Source organism: Musca domestica, unplaced genomic scaffold (genome assembly GCF_030504385.1).
Source record: "Musca domestica strain aabys unplaced genomic scaffold, Musca_domestica.polishedcontigs.V.1.1 42, whole genome shotgun sequence".
Taxonomy (NCBI): Eukaryota; Metazoa; Arthropoda; class Insecta; order Diptera; family Muscidae; genus Musca; species Musca domestica.
In genome coordinates, this window is record NW_026712329.1 from 2,619,142 (window position 1) to 2,640,750 (window position 21,609).

General features: G+C 35.2%; 1 protein-coding gene across 2 annotated transcripts in view; it reads right to left on the minus strand.

Annotated features, from left to right (window-relative positions):
* Positions 1 to 288: 288 nt before the first annotated feature.
* The window catches only part of LOC101887486 (alpha-protein kinase 1), a 54,036-nt gene continuing 32,715 nt past the window's right edge, over positions 289 to 21,609 (minus strand). Inside the window, exons 2-4 of one of the 2 annotated variants that reach the window (XM_059127123.1) lie at positions 7,036 to 8,145; positions 1,316 to 2,441; positions 289 to 1,243 (exon numbers count right to left, since the gene is read on the minus strand). In XM_059127123.1, the coding sequence (XP_058983106.1) occupies positions 1,155 to 1,243; positions 1,316 to 2,441; positions 7,036 to 8,145 (2,325 nt within the window). In that variant the 3' untranslated portion in view covers positions 289 to 1,154. Of the gene's footprint in view, positions 2,442 to 7,035; positions 8,146 to 21,609 lie in introns of both variants that reach the window. The other variant, XM_059127122.1, reaches the window with a different exon arrangement.

The following is a 21,609-nucleotide window of genomic DNA, read 5'->3' on the forward strand; positions in this document are numbered from 1 at the left end:
TGTTCGTAATGGATGGTACAGCCTATGACAGGAGATTGTCTGTACAGGTCTACGTCTTCGTATAGCCCCCATATAACGTTACCTCCCGATATTCGGTATTTCGATGATTTTAGCGACATTATTCACCGGAATTGTTTTAAATCTGGTATTTAAATTTCGTAATGAATACTACAGCCTAAGACAGGGAATTGTCTGTGCAGGTCCACGTCTTCGTATAGCCCCCATATAACGGTACCTCCCGATATTCAGTATTTTGATGATTATTCACCGATATTTTTTTAGGTTTCGCATTTGAATATTGTAATGGCTTATGACAAAAGTTACCTATGCAGGACCATGTCGTCGTATAGACCCTAATATAACACCTAAATTCAATATTTTTAAGATTTTAACGGTTTTTAGCATTAGCTTCATATAGGGGGTCATATATAGGTCACATTATTAAGGCGAAGTGGCTGTAATCTCACTATTGAAATTTCCTCGCAAGATATCTTCATGATATTTTAAAATTACCTTCTAGTAACCATAATTTTCAAGTTAGGGAACTATAATTAAGTGTTACCATATATTTTGGCAATGATGTAAGCCCCGAATTCCCGTGCTTTTAAGACAACTGATTTTAAAAAACTTCGTGTATTCACATGGTGAAGGGTATACAATTTTCGACCCGGCCGAAATATTGAATCTTTTTGCCACTGAACTCATGTACATTGGTAAATTCCGAACTAACAACAACAACAGCACATTGGTAAATTCCGAACTAGGATATTTCATTTCAACTTGGTAAATTTCTAGGGTTGTGTTTTTTTTTAATTTATGAACAAATTGATAGTTAGCTTATTTTGCATTTATACTAATGATATTTAAAAAGAAATAATTATAGCTGTTAGAACTTAAAATTAATTCGATAAGAAACAGACAGGATCATAGAGAAAGTGCACCATGAAAACAGTTTTGTGGGGATCCAAGGTAGCTGAAATAACGGTGTTTATTATACAAAGTGCTTTGGATACTAAATATGGAGAGGATGTGGTTTGAAAGATAGGCGTAGGTGTGTGTGTGGTGTCATCCAAGCTATGGAAAAAAGTGCTGGAAAATAGAAGAAGACGTTTTGTGACAACACTCGTTGATGGATGGATGGACTGATTGGTGTCTCAGAAGAAACGTGCCGAGGACGATGATGCCAGAGGTGATGTAGAATGTTGTTGTTGGGAAACATAATTATTTATGCCATGATTAAGAGCTAAAATTTTATTGATTATTTTAAATTCTTCTAAATTATTTAAATCGGGACTTAAGCTATGTACAATATTACCTGTTGCTGAAGACTGCTGCTGCTGCTGCTGTTGTTGTTGTTGTTGATAGTACTGCTGGGCATTCTGTTGCAATTGATTGCTGATGTCAGGACTCAAGTGTTGACGATAAAAATTCTGTGTATCATAATTTTGTTGCTGTTGTTGATGATGTTGTTGCTGCTGCTGCTGCTGATTGAAGTGGGAGAAAATATTGTTGGGATTGGTTTGCACCTGATTTATGCCAAAGTTTCCGGTATGCCCTTCTTGACGGAAAAATCTTGCTCTATGCTGTTGCTGGGCTGATTGTTGTTCTTGTTGCTGTTGTTGTTGTGGCTGTTGTTGATAACGCTCCAGTATGGCATTGCTGACATATTGCGGTATGAGGGGAGTGTTCTGTTTATTGAATGGTTGAAAGTTTCTCTGTGGCAATGCCTGTACCAGTGACAATTCTGCTGGGGGTTCCGGCAAGGCAGGAGAAAATGTTGGTACAATACTCAATTGATTGGAGGGTTGGATTTGTATACTGGATATGCTGGAAATACCTTGACTCGATTGTTGTTGCTGCTGTTGTTGTGCAGTTTGTATTTTTTGTTGTAAGTTGTGGAATATTTGCTGTATTGGGTTATTGGCAGCTGGTAATTGCTGTGGCTGCTGTTGTTGCAGCGTTTGTGCTGATGGAGGTGTCAACAGATTATTGGGGGAGAATTGATAATTCTTATTGGCGATGAATTTCCCATTGGACTCCCTCAACGGTAACTGTTGATCCTGGGGAAATGTCGGAAACAAAGGTGACATTTTGGTCTGCGTGCTTGGTATAAATTCTATGGAAGGGCGAATTGTAAAGCTTGATTCGTGCTGAACTGTTGGAGCCACCGCCTGTTGCGTTTGACCGTTGGAGGGTGTCTGAAGAGCAACATTGTTGGTTGATTGACCTCTTTGCCTTGTTTGTTCCTCCAGTAATTTCAATTGCCTCAATATTAAGTCCTGTTGTTGTTGTGCTTGTATTTTCAACTGCAAGATTTGCTGTTCCAATTCACGTTGTTTTTCCAATAAATAATCGTTGGGGCTATTGAGTGGATGTTGTTGTTGTTGTTGTTGCTGCAGCTGCTGTAGTTGTTGGTTGACATTTGAGGTCAATGGCTGTTTCTGCAGGGCACAAAAGCAAAAGGGAAAGTTAAAAAGTGTGTAAATAAAGCGAGGCAAGGTTATAGATGGGGAAATGTAGCAATATTGAGTCAGATAAAATCGATAAATATTCTTTAAAGCTTTTATCAGGGAATGAAGGCTACGATGACATTATTATTTCATTTGACAATGAATGGTTTAACACAAATATTTCAGACACATGTTTTCCTTTCCAGTTCATGGGAAAACATAAAACTTATTGGTGATTAGTGTTTGTGCACAAATATTGATTTTTTCTGCCTTGAAGACTTAAAGTTCATATTTATCGTACCCCAAATGTTCATTAAAAGTTTATTTTATTCTCATAAAACCAGAAATATATGAAAAGCCGTTGAGAGTGTAATAACATAATTCAAAATAAGAGCCGATAAAAAATTTGTAAAAATTTACCTGACAACCTCTGTGTATTGGTTTCCTTTTAGGCATTGCCACCATATATCGGCGCCTGCAGATTTTAAGTATTTTCATGCTTTTAGAAACATTTTCCAATAAAATTAGTTTACAGGGTTTCAAGATTTTGTGAGATATAAATGTACAGCTTGTAAAGGTGTAGCTAAAATCATCCAAATAACGAATATAGATAAGTACCGTTATATGGGGGCTATACGAAGGCGTGGACCTGCACAGACAATTTTCTGTCATAAACTGTAGTATCCATTATGAACTTCAAATACCAAATTTGAAACGATTCCGGTAAATAATGTCGCTAAAATCATCAAAATACCGAATATCCGGGAGGTACAGTTATATGGGGGCAATACGAAGATGAGTACCTACATGGCCCATTTTCAATACCAAAAGTCCTGCAGACATAATACACATTTGAGTAAATTTTCATCAACTTACTTCATTTCCTTCGGAAGCTAGAGTGATTTCCACAGACGGGCAGATGGGCGGACATCGCTAAATCGACATAGAATTTTATGCTGATCAAGAATATATATACTTTGTGAGGTCTAGAATGTATATTTCGAGGAGTTACAAACGGAATGACAAACTTAATATACCCTCCGTACAATGGTGGAGGGTATAAAAAGTACTAATTTGTAATAAATTTTGCCGTCGAGTGATAACACTATAGCTCAACAGTGGTACGTCGATCGCTTATCGATAGCTATTCAATAAAAATGATAAATAAATGATTTTTTTTTGTGCAGAAAATGTTGAGTTCCTACACTTCACTGGCAAATACAACAAGTAAGCAAAGGCTATAGTCGTGCGGGGCCGACCATGTGATACCCTACAACACTAAAATATATTAGAAGCCCCCTTATGTCCAAATCTATTTTGGAAGATTTCGCTTTTGAAATTATGTCATAGAACATTGCCAACATCTTACCCTTAGCTTTTTGACCAGGGACATATGCCTAATATTTCCGCACTCCGTCGTGTTGTTAGTTGTTGTGCTCAATTTACAGCTAAATATATTTTAATTGTCATCTAAAATGCTAGACTTCTTCCCTGTCCTTAACTCTCGGCTCAGGTGTGTCGATTGGCTTCAATTGTGTGATCAGGAATATTTTTCTGTTTTTGGTTCATTTGGTATTTTTTCACACAAAAGTAGTGGTCCATTCTACCCGCTGTCCTAAACTCTATCTTCATGCGAGATTTAGTGTCCTTTGGTTTCTACTTCGGCTGCAAAATCAGGAACATTTTCAGTTGTTGGTTCATTTCAACCCCTAAATGTATTGCGGACATCTTTGAAAACAATAGGCTTAGCCCTTCTGAGCCTAACTCTACCTTTGTGAAAAATTTCATGGGGATCCAACGATAATTGCAATCTGTATATAAATAATAACCCCAACCTGTGTTATAAAGTGAAAAAATATTACAAACAAGTAAGCAAAGGCTACAGTCGAGCGGAGCCGACCGTTGAATACCCTACAACACTATAATAAACGATACAGTTTATATAGGCAAGATACTCGAAAGAATTCCACAAGATATTGTGACAAATAATAAAAGAAAACCATCAGGTTTCGTTCTCTAATTTTCGAATAATAGCAACTTAAACTAATTTGCTCATTTCCAATTTATTGGTAGATGTTGCACTTAAATGGTCTTCCTAGATCTGGAACCAATATTTCCCAAAGACCTATAATCTCTCAGAAGTGGCAAAAGATTAACATTTATTATTGGTTTTTGACTGAAACGCATCTATATGAGATACAGACATTTGACTATATTCTTCCACGAAATCAGCGTTAACGAAATAGTCAGAAGTGCGTCTTTCCTGTATTTGTGAATTCTCCAAAAAGTCACTGGAATGGACATTTTCGTATTTTGTCTACAAAAGTTGGCAAACTCCTTCACACATTGAATATTTTTGGATGGCCATCCAAAACTGCTTGGCTTTTGCAATGTCCGGTAACCCCCATAATTACGACCTGCCGACAATTTTGCAGTTTTTTGGTCCATTTCAACCCCTAAATATATGGCGATCATCTTCAAAAAGAATAGGCCCTCATCTTATCTCCATGCAAAATTTCGTAAGGATCGGGCCATAAATGCGATCTGTATATGATATCCTGATATTCTAACTACTTAGTTTTGTTAGCTGTAGAAATATTACCAAATGTTCAAATCAAAATGAAAATATGCCAAAAATATGACAAAATTGAAAAAATATGAGAAAATTTTACAAAATCAATATTTTCATCTTTAGAGAGATATTTTTATGCGATTTTTTTCGACGTTTTATGTTTCCTGCCAAGAGGTCATTCTGAATTAATGAGAACTGTCGAAATCAGTTCAGCCGTTCTCGACATATAAGAGATTTTTCAAGCATATCTTCTTTGGTAAACATATATATCGCACATATTTTGCTATATATCCGTTTTGTTGGATGTTAACATCAATAAAAAGATCAGAAGTAACCTTGTCATGGCTTTGTGATTTCGCCGGGATTGAAAATATTCGCGGTTTAATGAAAAATTTTGAATTTTTTCAACAAAAAAGATATTGTCTATTTTACCCGCTAAATATTATCCGATGACCACCCAAATAGGTAGGCTTCTTGCCAGCCCTAAACTCTAGCTAAATGCGAAATTCCGCGTCGATTGGTCTATAATTGCGACCTGTAGAGCAAGTGCAAAATCAGGATTTTTTCAGTTTTTGGTCCATTTCAACCCCTAAATATTATGCGATCATCACCAAAAGAAATAGGGTTCTATTCTGACCATAGCCCCACCTCCATTTTAAATTTCGTGAAGATCGGACCATAATTGCGACCTGTAGAGTGATTACAAATTAACATGGACAGACGGACGGACGGACATACATAGCTAGATCGACTCAGCTCGTCGAGATAGGAAGATCCATATATACTTTCCTATGTGGGAAATCAATATTTCGTAGTGTTACATAATTTTTGGGCCAATCAAACTTATAATACCCCCAACACATAGTGTTGTAGGGTATAAATATACACTTCAATATTATAAGTCAAATTGAAAAAATCGCATGCGATAAAAAAATGAGAAAATAAAAAAAATCACAAAATACTACAAAATCTATATGATCATCATTATTGGCATATTTTTATGCAATTTTTTTAGATTTTATACTTTTATGCCAAAAGGGCATTCTAAATTGACAAAATTGGTAAAAATCGCTCCAGCCATTCTGGAGATACATTCTAATTAACATCCCCTTCCTTTGTATATATACATTGTATATATTTCGCTATATATATCCGATATTTTTACTATCGGCATCTACGTAACGGTCAGAATTGACCTGTTCGTCTATTTGTGATTTCGCCGGCATTAAAAATATTCGGGGTTTAATGGAAATTTTGACTTTTATTTATCAAAATGCTATGGTCTATTTCAACCACTAAATATTACCCGATGACCATCAAAAATGGAAGGCTTCTGCCCAGCCCAAAGCTCTAGCCCCATGCATGCCCCATGTGTATTGTAATCACGCTATCTTTGGAACGAATTGAGATAGAAGGCTAATATTTTATGTGTGTATTTCGCTAGTAGGCAGGTTAAGTTAGTAAATGGGCCATGTCGGTCCACGTTTTCGTATAGCCCCTATATAACTACACCTTCCGATGTTCGGTATTTTGATAGTTTTAGCGACATTATTCACCGGAATCGTTTCAAATTTCATATTTAAAGTTTGTAACCTATGATGGAAAATTTTCTATGATCCATGTCTTCGTATATATGTCGTAATGGTACCTCCTAATGTTCGCTATTTCTACAGGAATTATTTTTTTTTTGAATTGGCGTTCGAGTATTTGCTTAACATCTTTACAAAGAACTATCCATAAGGTCCAAGTTGTGGTATAGACCCCATATCCACATTTAAAGCAACATGGTACCATATAAGAGTACCAGCTCATATTTGGATTTCTGATGATATAAGCTAAGTTTGTCAATGAAGTTGTTAGGAAGTTCCTAACACTTGAATACTATATATCCAAACTTGTAGACATATTTTCAAAAGTGTTACTAAAAGGTAGGTCCAGTCGAACTAAACTGCTTGTTCCCATAAAAGTAGTGAATACTATTTAATGTAGTATTTAATAATCATTGTTTCTTACCGTTATGTAATGACCCGATGTTGGTAGAGCATTTGCAAATATATTTCCCGCCGTTGTTGAAGTTGTACTATAGGTTGGTTGTGTGGGTGGGGGATTGGGAAGGAAAATATTGTTATTATTGGATTTAGGTAATTCCGTTTTCAAAACATTCAATTTTGTAATAGTAGGGCCAAAACTCAAAGGTGATTGAGGCAATGTGGCCGTTGTTGATTGTATAGCATCAATGATGGGAACAACTTGTTTAGGAGCACCCAGCTCATCTACGTTAACAGTAAATGCGGTGACCAAAGGAGCAGCTTGTATCCGTATATCGTTCTTATCGACTACCTCAATATTTTCACCATCTTCGTTGTGGGTTGGTCGGGGTGTGGTTGTAGTTGTTGTGGTCGTTGTTGTTGTCGTACGCCTTGTAGTGGTTCTGGGACGTGGTGTTGTGGTCGTCGTCGTTGTTGTGGTGGTGGTGGTGCTTGTACTGCTGGCCCTTTGACTTAATTTCGAATTGCGTATTTCAAATTTAATTTCATCCAAACTGTTTGAGGAAATTTCATTACTTTGCAGACTACTGCCAACACTGCGGGCTGTTTGATGATTGTCGTTGGAGTCGGATGCTGCATTAAAGGTCACTATGACCGGTGATCCGAAATTATGTTTTTGTGATTTTCTTAGGGATTTGGTGCTATTAATGAATGCCGCCAATGGCTGTTCCTGTGCATTCTTTTCGTCATAGGTTGCCGTAAAGAATTGCACTGATGGCAGAATGCCATCACTGCGAGCGGTACTTTCTTCTAGAATTTCATCTTTGGTTTGTGTTACCACTGGTAATGCTGTTGTGCTGGACGGAACATGGACTTCCTCTTGGTCGGGCTGCTGCTGCTGCAGATTGTCATCTTCTGTCTGTTCTCCGCCGTCTTCTTCCCCTTCTTCATCATCATCTGCTTGAGCTTCTTGTTCGAGTTTATCTATGGCACGTAGTAGAGCTTGTCTTACAGATATATCTAATTTTTGTATGGCCTCGCGTGGTATGATCTCATTGGTTTCAGTTGAGCTCTCCTCATCTGCCAAAATGTTTGGTGAACCCAACAAACACAATAGAAGGCAGGTAATAAGTGTCTGCAAAAAAAAAAAAAAAAAAGCGAGGAGAGAAAAAAAGTATAAGTTATCGGATTTTCAAAGATTAACGGAAATGTTTACAATAAGTGTACAAAATGTACTATTTTTTCTTCATCTTATGACAAAAGTTATCTATGCAGGCCCGTCGTCGGGTAGACCCCAATATAACGAATTTTATTGTTTTTGAGAATTGACGAATTCGTTCCAAATATTGGATATTCAAAGATCGACCCGGCCCAACTAACAGCCTTTGTACTTGTTTTCTTGTAAGTATGTGCATGTTTGTACTTGCACTGGATTGTGTTGTTGGTACTGTTTTTATGTTCCTGGCTTTTTGTTACTGGTCCACAGCAACATCAAAACTTGTTTGCTACTACACATACGTACCCACAAATCGGCAAACAGATTATTTTGTTCACTCTATTCAACTTTCATCCACTCCACATCCACTCTTAGTTTTCAAATAGAACTAATCGCGTGCGCTTCTACACCAAAACAAATGAATGGAGAGTAGACCTCGAAATCTTCGAGCACTTCCTCTCGCGACTATTTTTCGCTCACGAGTAAAAACGGCTCAACACACATAAAGAGCCTAGCCAAACTTCTCTTTGCATCTTTTTTTGAGTGGGGAATAAAAAATGCCAACTCTTCCCAACATGTTCCCTGTGTAAACGTTATCCCCTTGAAAATTATTTAATCTCCCTTTCAGGTTGATACATCACGAAGACAATGCTCCAGTAATCTTTTAGAGTTCATTAAATTTTAGCAATTACCTCGAATTATATCGCCTTAGTCATACCGTTTTACAAACATTTCTATGCATGCTTACATCTTTGTTTTCAGCCATCCATACCATGTTCACGAACACACATATGTATGCATGTACGTATGTAGATACACGAATGTATGAAGGCGTTATAAAAATGATTAAATACACATTTCATGATTACCACACCTTCAATTACGGGTGAGGGTGAAATTCATACATAATAATTTTTTGTATTTCTTTCTGATGGATATGAAATATTACGTAAAATAATAATGGCAATTCATAACAGGTGAAAAGATCGAATATTTTTGTAAGGTTTTTTAAAATATCTTATTGTTTCTTAACTGTTTCTCATTTACTTTTTCTTCCTACTTTCTTATAATGTTTTATTGTCTGATACTATGTAGGGAATACTCAAGTAATTTTCGTTTAATATAAAAAAATACTAACTGAACCCGGCGCGTTTTTACCCCTTATGATTTTGTATGCATTTAAAAATTTTATTTTTATTATGTTTTATAGGTTTTGAAAAAATAAACAAATTCAAGAATATAACAAGCAAAAAAAGCTGTAAGCTCGACCGGGCCGAACTTTGAATACCCTCCACCATTTGGAACGAATTTGGCAATTCTCAAAACAATAAAATCCATTAAAAATTCTTAAAATCTTAAAAATACCGAATGTAGCTGTAACATTAGGGTCTAAAAAGAATTGTCTACGCAGTTCGGAATTGGCGCTAGAGCTTATGAAAAAGAATATAAGGGGTCTCATTTTTCTCCGGATTTTTTTTGAATTTTCTCAAGTTCCTTCAAAATGGTTGAGGGTATTAAAAGTTCGGGCCGGGCGAACTTAGCTTCTTTTTTACTTTTTGTTTTTCCTTCAGGATCGTAATAAAAAAAAGAAATCGGTCGGTTTGCCAACACGTGAACATGCCAGGTTCAGCTGACCATGAGAAAATCAACACTGATACACTTTGCAAATTTTATTGAAATTGGAGATACATAGCGTGTTTGATGCATCAAATAAACGATATCGGTCGAAAATATGTATCGAAACAATACTCATATTTCTTTTTATTTTGGTAAATTTATTTTTGTACCAAATATGGTCATTCATTCCGAATTTCATTGGAATTGGATATACATATGGTGTTTGGTGCATCAAATATGTGAAATCGGCTGAAAACTATATAGGAGCTAAATCCAAATCTTAACCGATTTCAATATGATTTGGGAAATGTATTTTTGTACCGATTTCTATTACACATTCTATATTTGTAGGCTGTATCTATAACCGTTAAAGTCCCTCACATGATTTATATGCACTCCACAACAATGATATTTGATACCGGACATCAGATACAACACGAGAATACCTCTGTCAAGTTTTATCAAGATCTGTTCAGATTTTTTATAGCTTCGATTCAAAACTTCATCCGATTTTACTGTTATTGTTTATCATATATGTAATATCAGCCCACATTGGATAGATTTATATATATCATATCATATTAAACCTATTTTTTCCATTTGGTGAAAGAAAACTGTGTTATTTATCGAATAGAACTTCATGTTGAAAATGCAAAATGTCTTGTGCATGTAGTTAATTTGGTATTTATTTAGAGATATTAAGCTTCTTGTACAACTTTAGAAAGTCAAGTTTTTACCTTGAACTCCTCCAATCAACGTCAACTTCAATATTAATATCCCTTACTTTCTCTACTGAGCCAAGTAAGTGCCAAAAAACGTTGAAAATATAACAAGCATTTTTCGTCAGAATCCCATCATGGATAATGAACGCTGTGAGCAGCTAACATTATTATTTAGATATTTCAATTTTTAACTGATTGTTTGTTTTTGTTTTCTAATACTAAATACATAGGTATGTAGGTGGGAAATACCACGCTGTGTATTTTCACAGTTATACATACAGATGTGAATTTGATTTTCTGGATAACATTTAATTCTTGGAAAAGGATTTCAATTGTTATACCACAAGAGTTATTTTAGCATATTGTCAATATAAATAAATATTTCCATAAATATGTACATAAATATCGATGAAATAACGATCAAAATATTGTGTAAATGCATTTAAGTGGTTTAAACCAAACATAAATATGGAAGATTTGAAAAATTGGTTTAAAAAAGGAAATATGAACAAAAATTGTGAGAAATATAAGAACAACCATTTAAATGGTAATGTAAACTGATTACGATCTGCATTACGAAAAGGTTTGGAATAATGAGTAATTTGCTGAAAAAATACAAAGATAAATAACTCACTTTTCTCATTACCCAGTCATGGCACACGAATGCAAAATTGGAGGTTATTAGTGTCAGTGTACATTACCTATACATTACCAGTATTACTCTGATTGATACTGAATTACCAATCAGAAGATCACCAGTTTAATCCCTCCATCACGTAAACATTAAAACATTTTCTGCTACAGCAGTAGCTATTATGGGGAAAGGCTCTAAGAGACCCACTCTACCATCCTCCATTTATATGCCATATGAGGAGCCTGTCATCGGTTGCGACGCCAACGCCCACCACTTTTACTGGGGCAGTAAGGACACCATTTCCAGAGGTGTATCAATATTTGATTTTATACTTAAGTACAATCTTCGAATATGTAAAAGAGGGTCAACATTAACTTCTAAGACAGGAACAGAGAAGAGGCCATTGAAATCACTCTCATAATCATGGACGAATACCCGATAAGGAATGTTATGGACTGGGACAAAAACGTTGCGGAACGGATGAAGGAAGGCTTCACGTACTCTACTCTTAAAAGAATTCAGTAGGTAAGATCTAGGGTCTCTCTCCCCCTAACATACATTGGATTTATAAAGCTGTGATGTGGCACACCTTTTCTTATAGAGGTCTTGTCTTGTTTAACGCATTAAAATTAAAAGGAAGCAGCTCGAAACTCCCAAGCGTACAGATAGCAGCTTCATTTCTAATCACAGACGCATCAAAATGTTAAGCCATCAACCTCTCATTGATCTGCTGGTATATACTGACGGATCCAAGATGGAAGAAGCTACGGGGCCGCAGTCTTCTATGAGCAAATATAAATGCCGTACTCTCATAAGTTGGATTGAAGTAGCATTTTTTTAAAGCAGAGATCATTGTGATCATGAAAGCGCCAGAATTAATAAAACCTGAAAACCTGGAGAATGAAATTACTGAATCTGTGAATATTTATGTAGATAGTCAAGCAGCTCTACAAACAATTGCATCTTTCAAAATCAATTCTTATGCAGTTCTGAGGTGTAGAACAGACCTGGGAAATATGAACACAACTATTCGGCTTTGATGGGAACCTAGTCATTGTAATATTGAAGTAAATCAGAAAGCCGAATTGGCAAGGATGGGCTCACAGAGATTGAAGTCGCCGACATGTTAAAACCACAGACAAATGAAAAAAGACGAAGGAATGCTCTAACCGCTAATCATTGGATCAGCAGATGTCGCCTATACCGTTTCAGGGGTACGAGTGAAAATATTGAAGTTACTCAATTCTAAAATATTTAAAATATCATGTATATGATATTTGTCAGTTGAAAATTGTTCCACAACCAGTAAGGAAAAATCAAAAATCGGTCGGGGCCAACTATATGATATCCTACACCACTATGCATATTTAATAGAGTAACAAAGGAATTTATTTTAAGTAGATCATACCACCTATCAACATTTAGCTTTAGAGTACTTATAGTTTGGTTTCAGAGAGAACTAATATATAAGGGGCATATCCAATTCTGAATCGATTTTCACTAAAATTTAATGGAGACATTTTAATCTATTATACCAAATTGCTATAGCGTGTATGATGTCATTTCAAGAAGGATTATATTAAAAAATATATACCGGAGCCGAGTTTCACAATATGGAAATGTAGGTCCCGAAATTCACTCCATTTGGGCTGATATTAGCCATTATTTGCACAATAAATCTGAAATGGGAATAAGGATATGTATGGGAGCTACATCCAAATCTTAGCCGCTATCGATAAAATTTGACAAAGGTATTTCTGAGCTTTATAAGATATCTGGTACCAAATGTCTTTGTACTCGAATGCATATTACGAATATGAGGGACTTAAACAACATATCGGATGAAACATATATATGGGAGCTATACCTGAACCGATTATCTCCGAATGTACCAAAATTCAGGTCACTAGGTCTTATTGGGTGCTATATCTAAATCTGATCAGATTATCACCAATTTAAATAGTGTTCGTCCTTGGGCCAAAAATATATTGTTTGCAAAATTTCATCTCAATCGGATAATAAATGCGAGCTGCATTTTGTTCACAAGAATACATGGACGGACGGACTGACATGCATAAATCGACTCAGAAAGTGATTCTATGAAATAACTATGGGTCTATCTCGCTTCCATCTCACCGCTTCCATCACGCTTCCATCTCATCCAAATGGGATAGCTCTAACGTCACAGGCTGTGTGAGGATAAAATGATCGAACATCTTTAATGCCACTGTCCGGCACAACACAACTCTTTTCGACCCCTTTTCCCCATTATTTCTACTTTTCTACAAATATCTATCACCTTTTATTATTCTTAACTCCTTCTACTTTTTTTCACGCCGGAGGATCACAATGGCCCGAAGGTCTTTAACTAAGGTAGTTACAATACCGATTATGTAGTTATAATCCTCTAAACTAGCCTAACCTATGTAAATTGCATTCCAGATTTTATTGCGATAGAAACTGTGGCTATTGGTGTTATAGGAAAAGGCATTATAATCATGATTGAGTAGACAAAGTCAGTGTGTCGAAAAAAGCATAATTCATACAATTCGTCTTGTGCTGGCCTTTAATACGGACTGACAAACTTAATACACCCTCGATACTATGTATGGTAGATGACATAACAAGCGTTTTGTACTCCGATGGAAATGACGTTTTAAAGGGGATGTAATACATAATTATAGGGCCCGGCAAAAAAATGCTAACGATCCACTAAAACTTGGCTCATCAATTTTGTTGGCGCGAATTTGACAAGATTTCGAAGCCTTAATAAAATTAAAACACACTTGCTGCACCCTTAATTATGCAAAACAAGGTATTATCACTAAAGTATTAAGAGCAATTTTGAAATTTGCATATCCTCGTAGATTTCTTGGAATTATAGATTAAAGCTGTTGATTGACATGGCGATAAACTTGTTTTCTTACACCTGACAAAATGCGAAAACAAACGAACGAAGCGAGACATCATCCGTGATTAGAAACATCAACAGTTTGATGAAATTACGTTTCGGCATTGCCGAAAGGGAAATGAGTCGAACACAGTTAGGTGTGTTCTTCACGTTTGGAAGCGGATCAAAACTAATTAATCATTTAAATTGTTTATTGATAGTCATTAGCACATGTAAAAATCGCTCTTCGATGAGGGTCATTATTTAAATAAGCATATTGTGTAATGTGTGGCAAAAGAAAACAAAAAATAAAAAAAAAATATTTGCTTCTGGTTTTAATTAATTGAATGCGGTAATCTCTCAAGAAATTTAACGATGAGGCATTAATGGCAATTAGAGAAGATAATGAAAGAAACAATTAGGTGGGAGATGAGATTTTTTTGTTTTTTTTTTTTTTTAAAGTGTGTCCTTAATTAATATGCAAAACACACTATGATGGTGGTGGCATTAGACGACGTGTTTAATGCCTGGAAATATTTTCGATATAAGAGTTGATCTATTGCTGGAACATCGTTTTAAAATATGTTCACTTTTTAACAGAAAATTCGAAAACATACATAAAATGAAAATTGTGTCATTAAGTTTGTTTTTTTATGCCTTAATCACACAAAAACCGCTGTGCGGGGACGCTGTTTTTATTAACGGTATATCTTGGAAATCGTTAAGTTTCGAGATCGATGATGACATCATTATCAAAGCTATGTAAATAATTTTTACACAGAGGTCTGAACCACATTTTTTTTAAATCTTTACAAATTTATTATAATATTTATTACAATATTTTTTGTGGAAATTAGTACAACGTAGAAATGATATATACAATATAGAGAAGATCCTATAAAAAACTGAAATGAAAAACAGCTTTTTAAAAAAAGAGCATGACACAAGGTCATCTTATATGTCAAATCAGTAATGGCAACCCTTTTTATACCCTCCACCATACATAGTATGGAGGGTATATTTAGTTCGTCATTCCGTTTGTAACTCATCGAAATAATAATTTTAGATCTAACCTAGTATACATATATTCTTGATCAGCGTAAAATTCTAAGATTCACGATTTAACCCGGTTTCTCCACTGTAATCACGCTAGAGTAAAAGCAAATAAAGATGGGAAGTTAAAAGTTAAGGTTCGAAGATGGGCTATATCGGTCCACGATATTGTATATTCCCCTTATTCGGTATTTTGATGATTTTAGCTACATTTTTCAAATGGAATGTCTGAAAATCCACACAAACAGTTCTTTCTAAGCACTTAGCTCCCATACAACACTTAGCTCCAATATTCGGTACTTTGATGGTTTTAGGGTATTCTATATCTGGCCTTTGTCTAGAGTTTTGCAGGAAAATGCTTCAAATCAATCTGCATAACTTACAAAATTTTTTTACGAAGTCTGTCACATTTGTCGGGAAGTGGTTCAAATATGGCTTTAGCTCCGTTTTTCATGATCTGGTAATTTCTTTCAAAGTGTTATGTCTTTAAAGGCTGTTATATAAATTCTATGATATTCTATATCTATATATGCTCTTTGTCTAAAGTTTTGCATCAAATCAATCTGCACTACTTACAAAATTCTTTTACAAAGAGTATGTGGAAGGTCCTTCAAGCTTCAATTTATTCAGATAATCTACTAGAGTCATCAATGTTGTCTATACGTCTTCAACTTAAACTATTTTGGTTTCCCTTATTTCGAAATTTGTCGAGGCCAGCTACAGCCGGTGCTGTAGAAAAAAACAAGTAAAAAACATGAAGTTCGGCCGGGCCGAACTTTTAATACCCTCCACCATAGGGTAATGTAAACATTAGAACATCGGACATCGTTAAATCGACTTAGAATTTTATGCTGATTATGAATATATATACATTATGGGGTCTACGACGAATATTTAGACATGTTACAAACGGAATGACAAAGTAAATATAACCTCCTTTCCAAGGTGGAGGGTATAAAAATAGTTGTTACCTCGATGCTACAAATTTTTATAACCCCTCTTATGGGTTGGATAAATATTTTTCCTCCAAAGCAGATTATGGATTATAAAAAATGTTAAATCATTTCAATGACGCTGTTTTGTCACTTAATATTGTTTAAAACGTGTTTATATCGTGCTCTAATAAATGTTTATGATTTCAAAATATTTTCATTGTTTATTCAAAATACGCGACAATAAAAATACAAAAATATCAAATTATCATTGTTGGCCGTTACTCTGCTTTTGAAAAAGCTATTGAATATCATCATCCTCATCATTAACATGTTTTTGTTGTTGGAAACTCTTAATTGCACAATGCAAAGTGATGTCCGGTTACTGGTTAAGTTTTTGGCATTAAACATGACAAGCGAAATGTGAAGAAGAAGATAAAGACGACGAAGAAGAAGATGTGAAGACCATTAACCAGGCTAACGGAGAAATAAGACAATTTGAAATTAATCCGTTTTTAATTAATTTTGCAAAAGACCAACTACAATTGATATGCTTAACGACGATAACTTCATCATCATCATCATCTTTGTTATCATTACGATGCTAAAATGTTGGCTATTGGAAATGATTTAAATATAAATACCTCTTGCACACGCACGAACTCACCATCTCAGTAATTCACTCGCTATGGACACGCCTAGGCCTTCGTTTTGAATATTTTGAAAATATCTTTCTTCACTTTAATGTCTTCATTCAAAAGAGCTACGCAATTGTGAGGATGATAATGATGTTGAAGATGATGCTGCCAATGCTTAATTATGCAAATCAAGGCGAAGCGTCTACTTTAAAATACAACAACAACTGATGAGGGCAATAAAATTGAAATTATTATTAATTTGGAAGTCAATCAAATGATTTTCGTGTGAATAGCTAGGAATGTGAAGCTATGTATGTTGGATTTCGTAATGAAATTACGCTTTTCTCTATGCGCATTACTTGAAATTAATTTTTATTGTTATAAAGTAAATAAAATGACATTAAATTATGAAAATATTTATGGAATTGATTGAAGAGGGACAATGGGACTCATGTAAATATTGAATATTTGATAACTGTGATAATTCAATTCATAATTTAAAGAAAAATAAGTAAGCAAAGGCTATAGTCGTGCGGGGCCGATCATGTTATACCCTATAACACTACAATATGTTAGAAGCCCCCTTATGTCCACATCCATTTTGGAAGATTTCGCTTTTAAAATTATGTCACGAAGCACTGTTCAGATATTACCCCTAGTATTTTGACCAGTGACATTTTCCCAATATTTAGGCATTCCGTCGCGCTGTTAGTTTTTATGGTCCATTTTACAGCTAAATATAATCCAATCTTCATATGAGTTGCTATAATTCTTTCCTGTCGTTAACTCTCTTCTCAGGTATGTCGATTTGCTTCAATTGTGTAATCAGGAATATTTTTCTGTTTTTGGTTCATTTTTTTCACACAAAAGTGGTGGTCAATTCTACCAGTTGTCCTAAACTCCAACTTCGTACGATATTTCGTGTCCTTTGGTTTTTATTTGTGACCTTTATAACGACTGCAAAATCAGGAACATTTTTAGTTGTTGGTCCATTTCAACCCCTAAATATATTGTGGACATCTTTGAAAACAATAGGCCTAGCCCTTCTGAGCCAAACCCTACCTTTTTCGTAAGAATCGGACGATAATTGCAATCTTTATATAATACCCCCAACCTGTGTTGTAAGGTGAAAAAATATTACAAAATATACACTTTGATATTATAAGTCGAATTGAAAAAAAAAAATTGAAAAAAAAAACTCATAAAATACTACAAAATCAATATTAACATCATTATACGCGTCTTTTCATGCGATTTTTTTATATTTTATACTTTTATGCCGAGAGGGCATTCTGAATTGACAACATTAGTCAAAATCGGTCCAGCCATTCTTGAGATATAAGCAATATAGCTAACATATTCCACTTTTGCATATACACATTGTATATATTTCGCTATATATATCTGATATATTTACTACTGGCATATACGTAACGGTCAGAATTGACTTTTCGTCTACTTGTGATTTCGACGGGATCAAAAATATTCACGGTTCAATGGAAAATTTGACTTTTATTTAACACAAATGTTATGGTCTATTTCACCCACTAAATATTAACCGATGACCTTCAAAATTGGAAGGCTTCTGCCCAGGCCTAAGCCCTAGCACCGTGCTAACTTTCGCTTCGATTGGTCCATAATTGCAATCTGTAGAGCAACTACAAAATTCTAAATTTTTCAGTTTTTGGTCCATTTCAATTCCTAAATATTATGCGATCATCTCCAAAAGAAATAGGGTTCTATTCTGGCCCTAACCCCACCTCCATTTTCATTTTCGTGAGGATTGGGTCATAATTGCGACCTGTAGAGTGATTACAAATTAACATGGACAGACGGGCGGACGAACATACATAGCTAGATCGACTCAGTTCGGCGAGATAGGAAGATCCATATATACTTTTTTATGTGGGAAACAAATATTTCGTGGTGTTACATAATTTTTGGCCCAATCAAACTTATAATACCCCCAACACATAGTGTTGTAGTGTATAAAAAGTAAAACACGGTCTGTTTTACTGATATATGTATATCCACAGCCTATATTCGTTTATCTATATACAGGGTGAGATAAAAAACTGCAACAAAGTCAAACGCCAAAATCTTTACACATTTTTTTATAACCTCAGCCATATGGCTACAGAGGGTATATACAATTTGATATGGTCAAAACGTGCCTAGTCGAAATAACGGTTTTAGACTCAAGACCAAATCCGTTTCAGAACATTTAGAGTCGATCTAGCGATGTCGGTCAGTCAGATTGCTTTCAAATTCTACAAATTCCAATATTTTTATTAACACAGGATCTGATATGTAGGTAGGATATATCGGTTAATTCCTTCTGTTAACTCCCAAAAGAGGTCCAAAGCATCTGATTCCTATCAAACTCAGCACATTTCAATATTTCTGTCAACCCAAGATATGTTGTGAAGATGGTAGATATTGGCTCACTCCTTCTGGTACCTCCATAAAATTGGATAAAAATGTTCGATTTTTTTGTAATTTTGACCATACCAATATTTTTATCTGTATTCGATGAAGTATGAAATTGGAATAAAGGGTACGTACATCTGTCGGCAAAACTGACTGATACTTTTTAAGTTGTTTTCTTTTTTTACATAGTTTTTTTTTTATAAAACATCTTGCAAGCTTAGATGTCAGTTTCTACTTGTATACTACCTCATTATACATCAGAATATTTTCAACAAAAAATATACAAAAATTTTAATTTTTACCTTAATCATTGTTAGGAATGAGTATTGTATACTCCACGGTTGGCTGCTTCAATACAATTAAGCCTTTTTGTCTATTCTAGAAAAAATATGCATTCGTTTGAATTGTTGTTTTCTCGAAGCAACATCTTTGCCAGTAACCACGCCAATAGTTTAAACACGTCTTGTGAAATAAAAATTACATTTGGGATTGCTGTCAGGTTTGTCTGACGTTTTTTTTTTCGTCTTCTTCGTCGTGGTATTTTCATCTTCAATTCCTAAGTAATAAGTTTCCGCATCTTTAATTTTTTCCAAGCTTGAACTATGCTATAGTGTTTTGTTGCAGTCCATAGCTACTTTGAGAAAATCATGCAGCCAGAGATATTTTTGTTGTACGTGTGGAGACAGACCGACCGACAGACAGACAGATACGGAGAGCAGCGAAATGATTTATGCACAATTGACCAAAAAATAACCGAAAACTCCAAAAAAGTGCCTCAGTCAGTGGAAAACAATTATTTTATGCTGCAATAGTTGTTGACTTACCAAGAAAATTTGCCAAGTGGCTCGAACCAACAACTGGTGTTGATGAATAGACCTTATGTACGAGTGTGCATGTATGCAACACAGCAAAACAACCAGTCTTGAGGTAAGTCGGGATGCATGGGTAAGTCAATGCAGTTTGTTGGATGTTTCATTTCAACACTTGACTAATATACAAAAACCAATCAGAAAGAAAAACGAAGATGTTACCCATTTCTGTTGCGCTGCCAAGTTGCATCGTCGCGGTTATTGCCACAACATTTTTGACAACAACATCTCCAGCGAAACAGCTGCATCTTCTTCAATAAAGAAATTTGAAAGTGAACCATAATTTTAGTTGTAAAGTGTCGAAATAATTGAATGTTATTGATCGAAGTTTTATTGTTATTGTGATATTGAAAATTCACAGGGTAAAGGAGATCAACAATCGATTACTTTGATTATTTTCAATTATGTTTACATTTTTAAAAAAGATTTGAGGTGAATTCGCTGTGTGCTTGGGAATATATTACCTTACAATGTAAAGAGAAATATTATGACCCAGCAAAAAGAGGTGCCACTTTAAAATCACAAGTAGTGGAACTCCGTATCCTCTGAATTACCAGTACGCCAACATGCCCTAAACCATTTTGAAGAAATTTAAGTATTCCCTGCCTTACCCCCTGGTAAACATTACCATCGTTCTCCACTAATAAACAAACGTTGTTTTTATAAGAAACAACAATAAAAGGATTAATCTTGACAATGGCGTTTGACTTTGTTGCAGTTTTTTTGCTCACTCTGTATTATCGGTTTTCAGTATGTATTATGGCTTTAAAGCAGTTATTATTAAAAGCAGAAGGGAACTATTGCAGGCTTCTATCGTATTCTACTAAAATAAGCATGAAGATATATCCCAAACTGAACCCATCTCTATAAAACTTAGCAAAGGTATTTCTATGCTGTATCTAATAGTTGTCAACAAATAGCGTGACATGAAAAAACTGCAACCAACTTCATACTGGTGTCATATCTAAGCCACTCGTCCGACAGCTGTTAAAATTATTCCTGTGACAGATCATTACATTGTTTGCAAGAGTACAAAAGCATTTTGGTGAGAATTTTCCAAAAAAAAAAAAAGTTATTCGCGATGGAATTCAAGCGTGCTAGTGTGATTTCTTTATTTTTGGCTGGAAAACCACAAGTGGCTATCGTTAGATCACTCCAGTGGTGTACTTCCGAATTTGGTTTTCTCCGATGAGAAAATATTCGTTGTCCAACTTTGTAAACAAACAAAATGATTGTGTTTTCTTGCCAAAGAGATCAGTTTCGGGAATATTATAGCAAAAATATTCTGGAGGGTGTATTAAAACCTTGGGCACGCAAACATTTTGGCCGCAGACCTTGGACATTCCAACAGGACTCAGTACCATCGCACTCAGCACAAAATGAGGTACCTCACTTCATTTCCAGCGCACAATGGCGACCAAAATCTCCGAATACCAATTCGTTGGACTATCGTGTGTAGAGTATTTTGGAAAGCAAGTTTGGCACTAATAAATACCAAAGTGTCGATCACCTCATGCAAGTGCTTCACCGGGAATGTGTCAAAATAACGCAGAGCAACATTTGGGCAGCGTGTGACGGTTTCATTGGCCGTTTGAAGA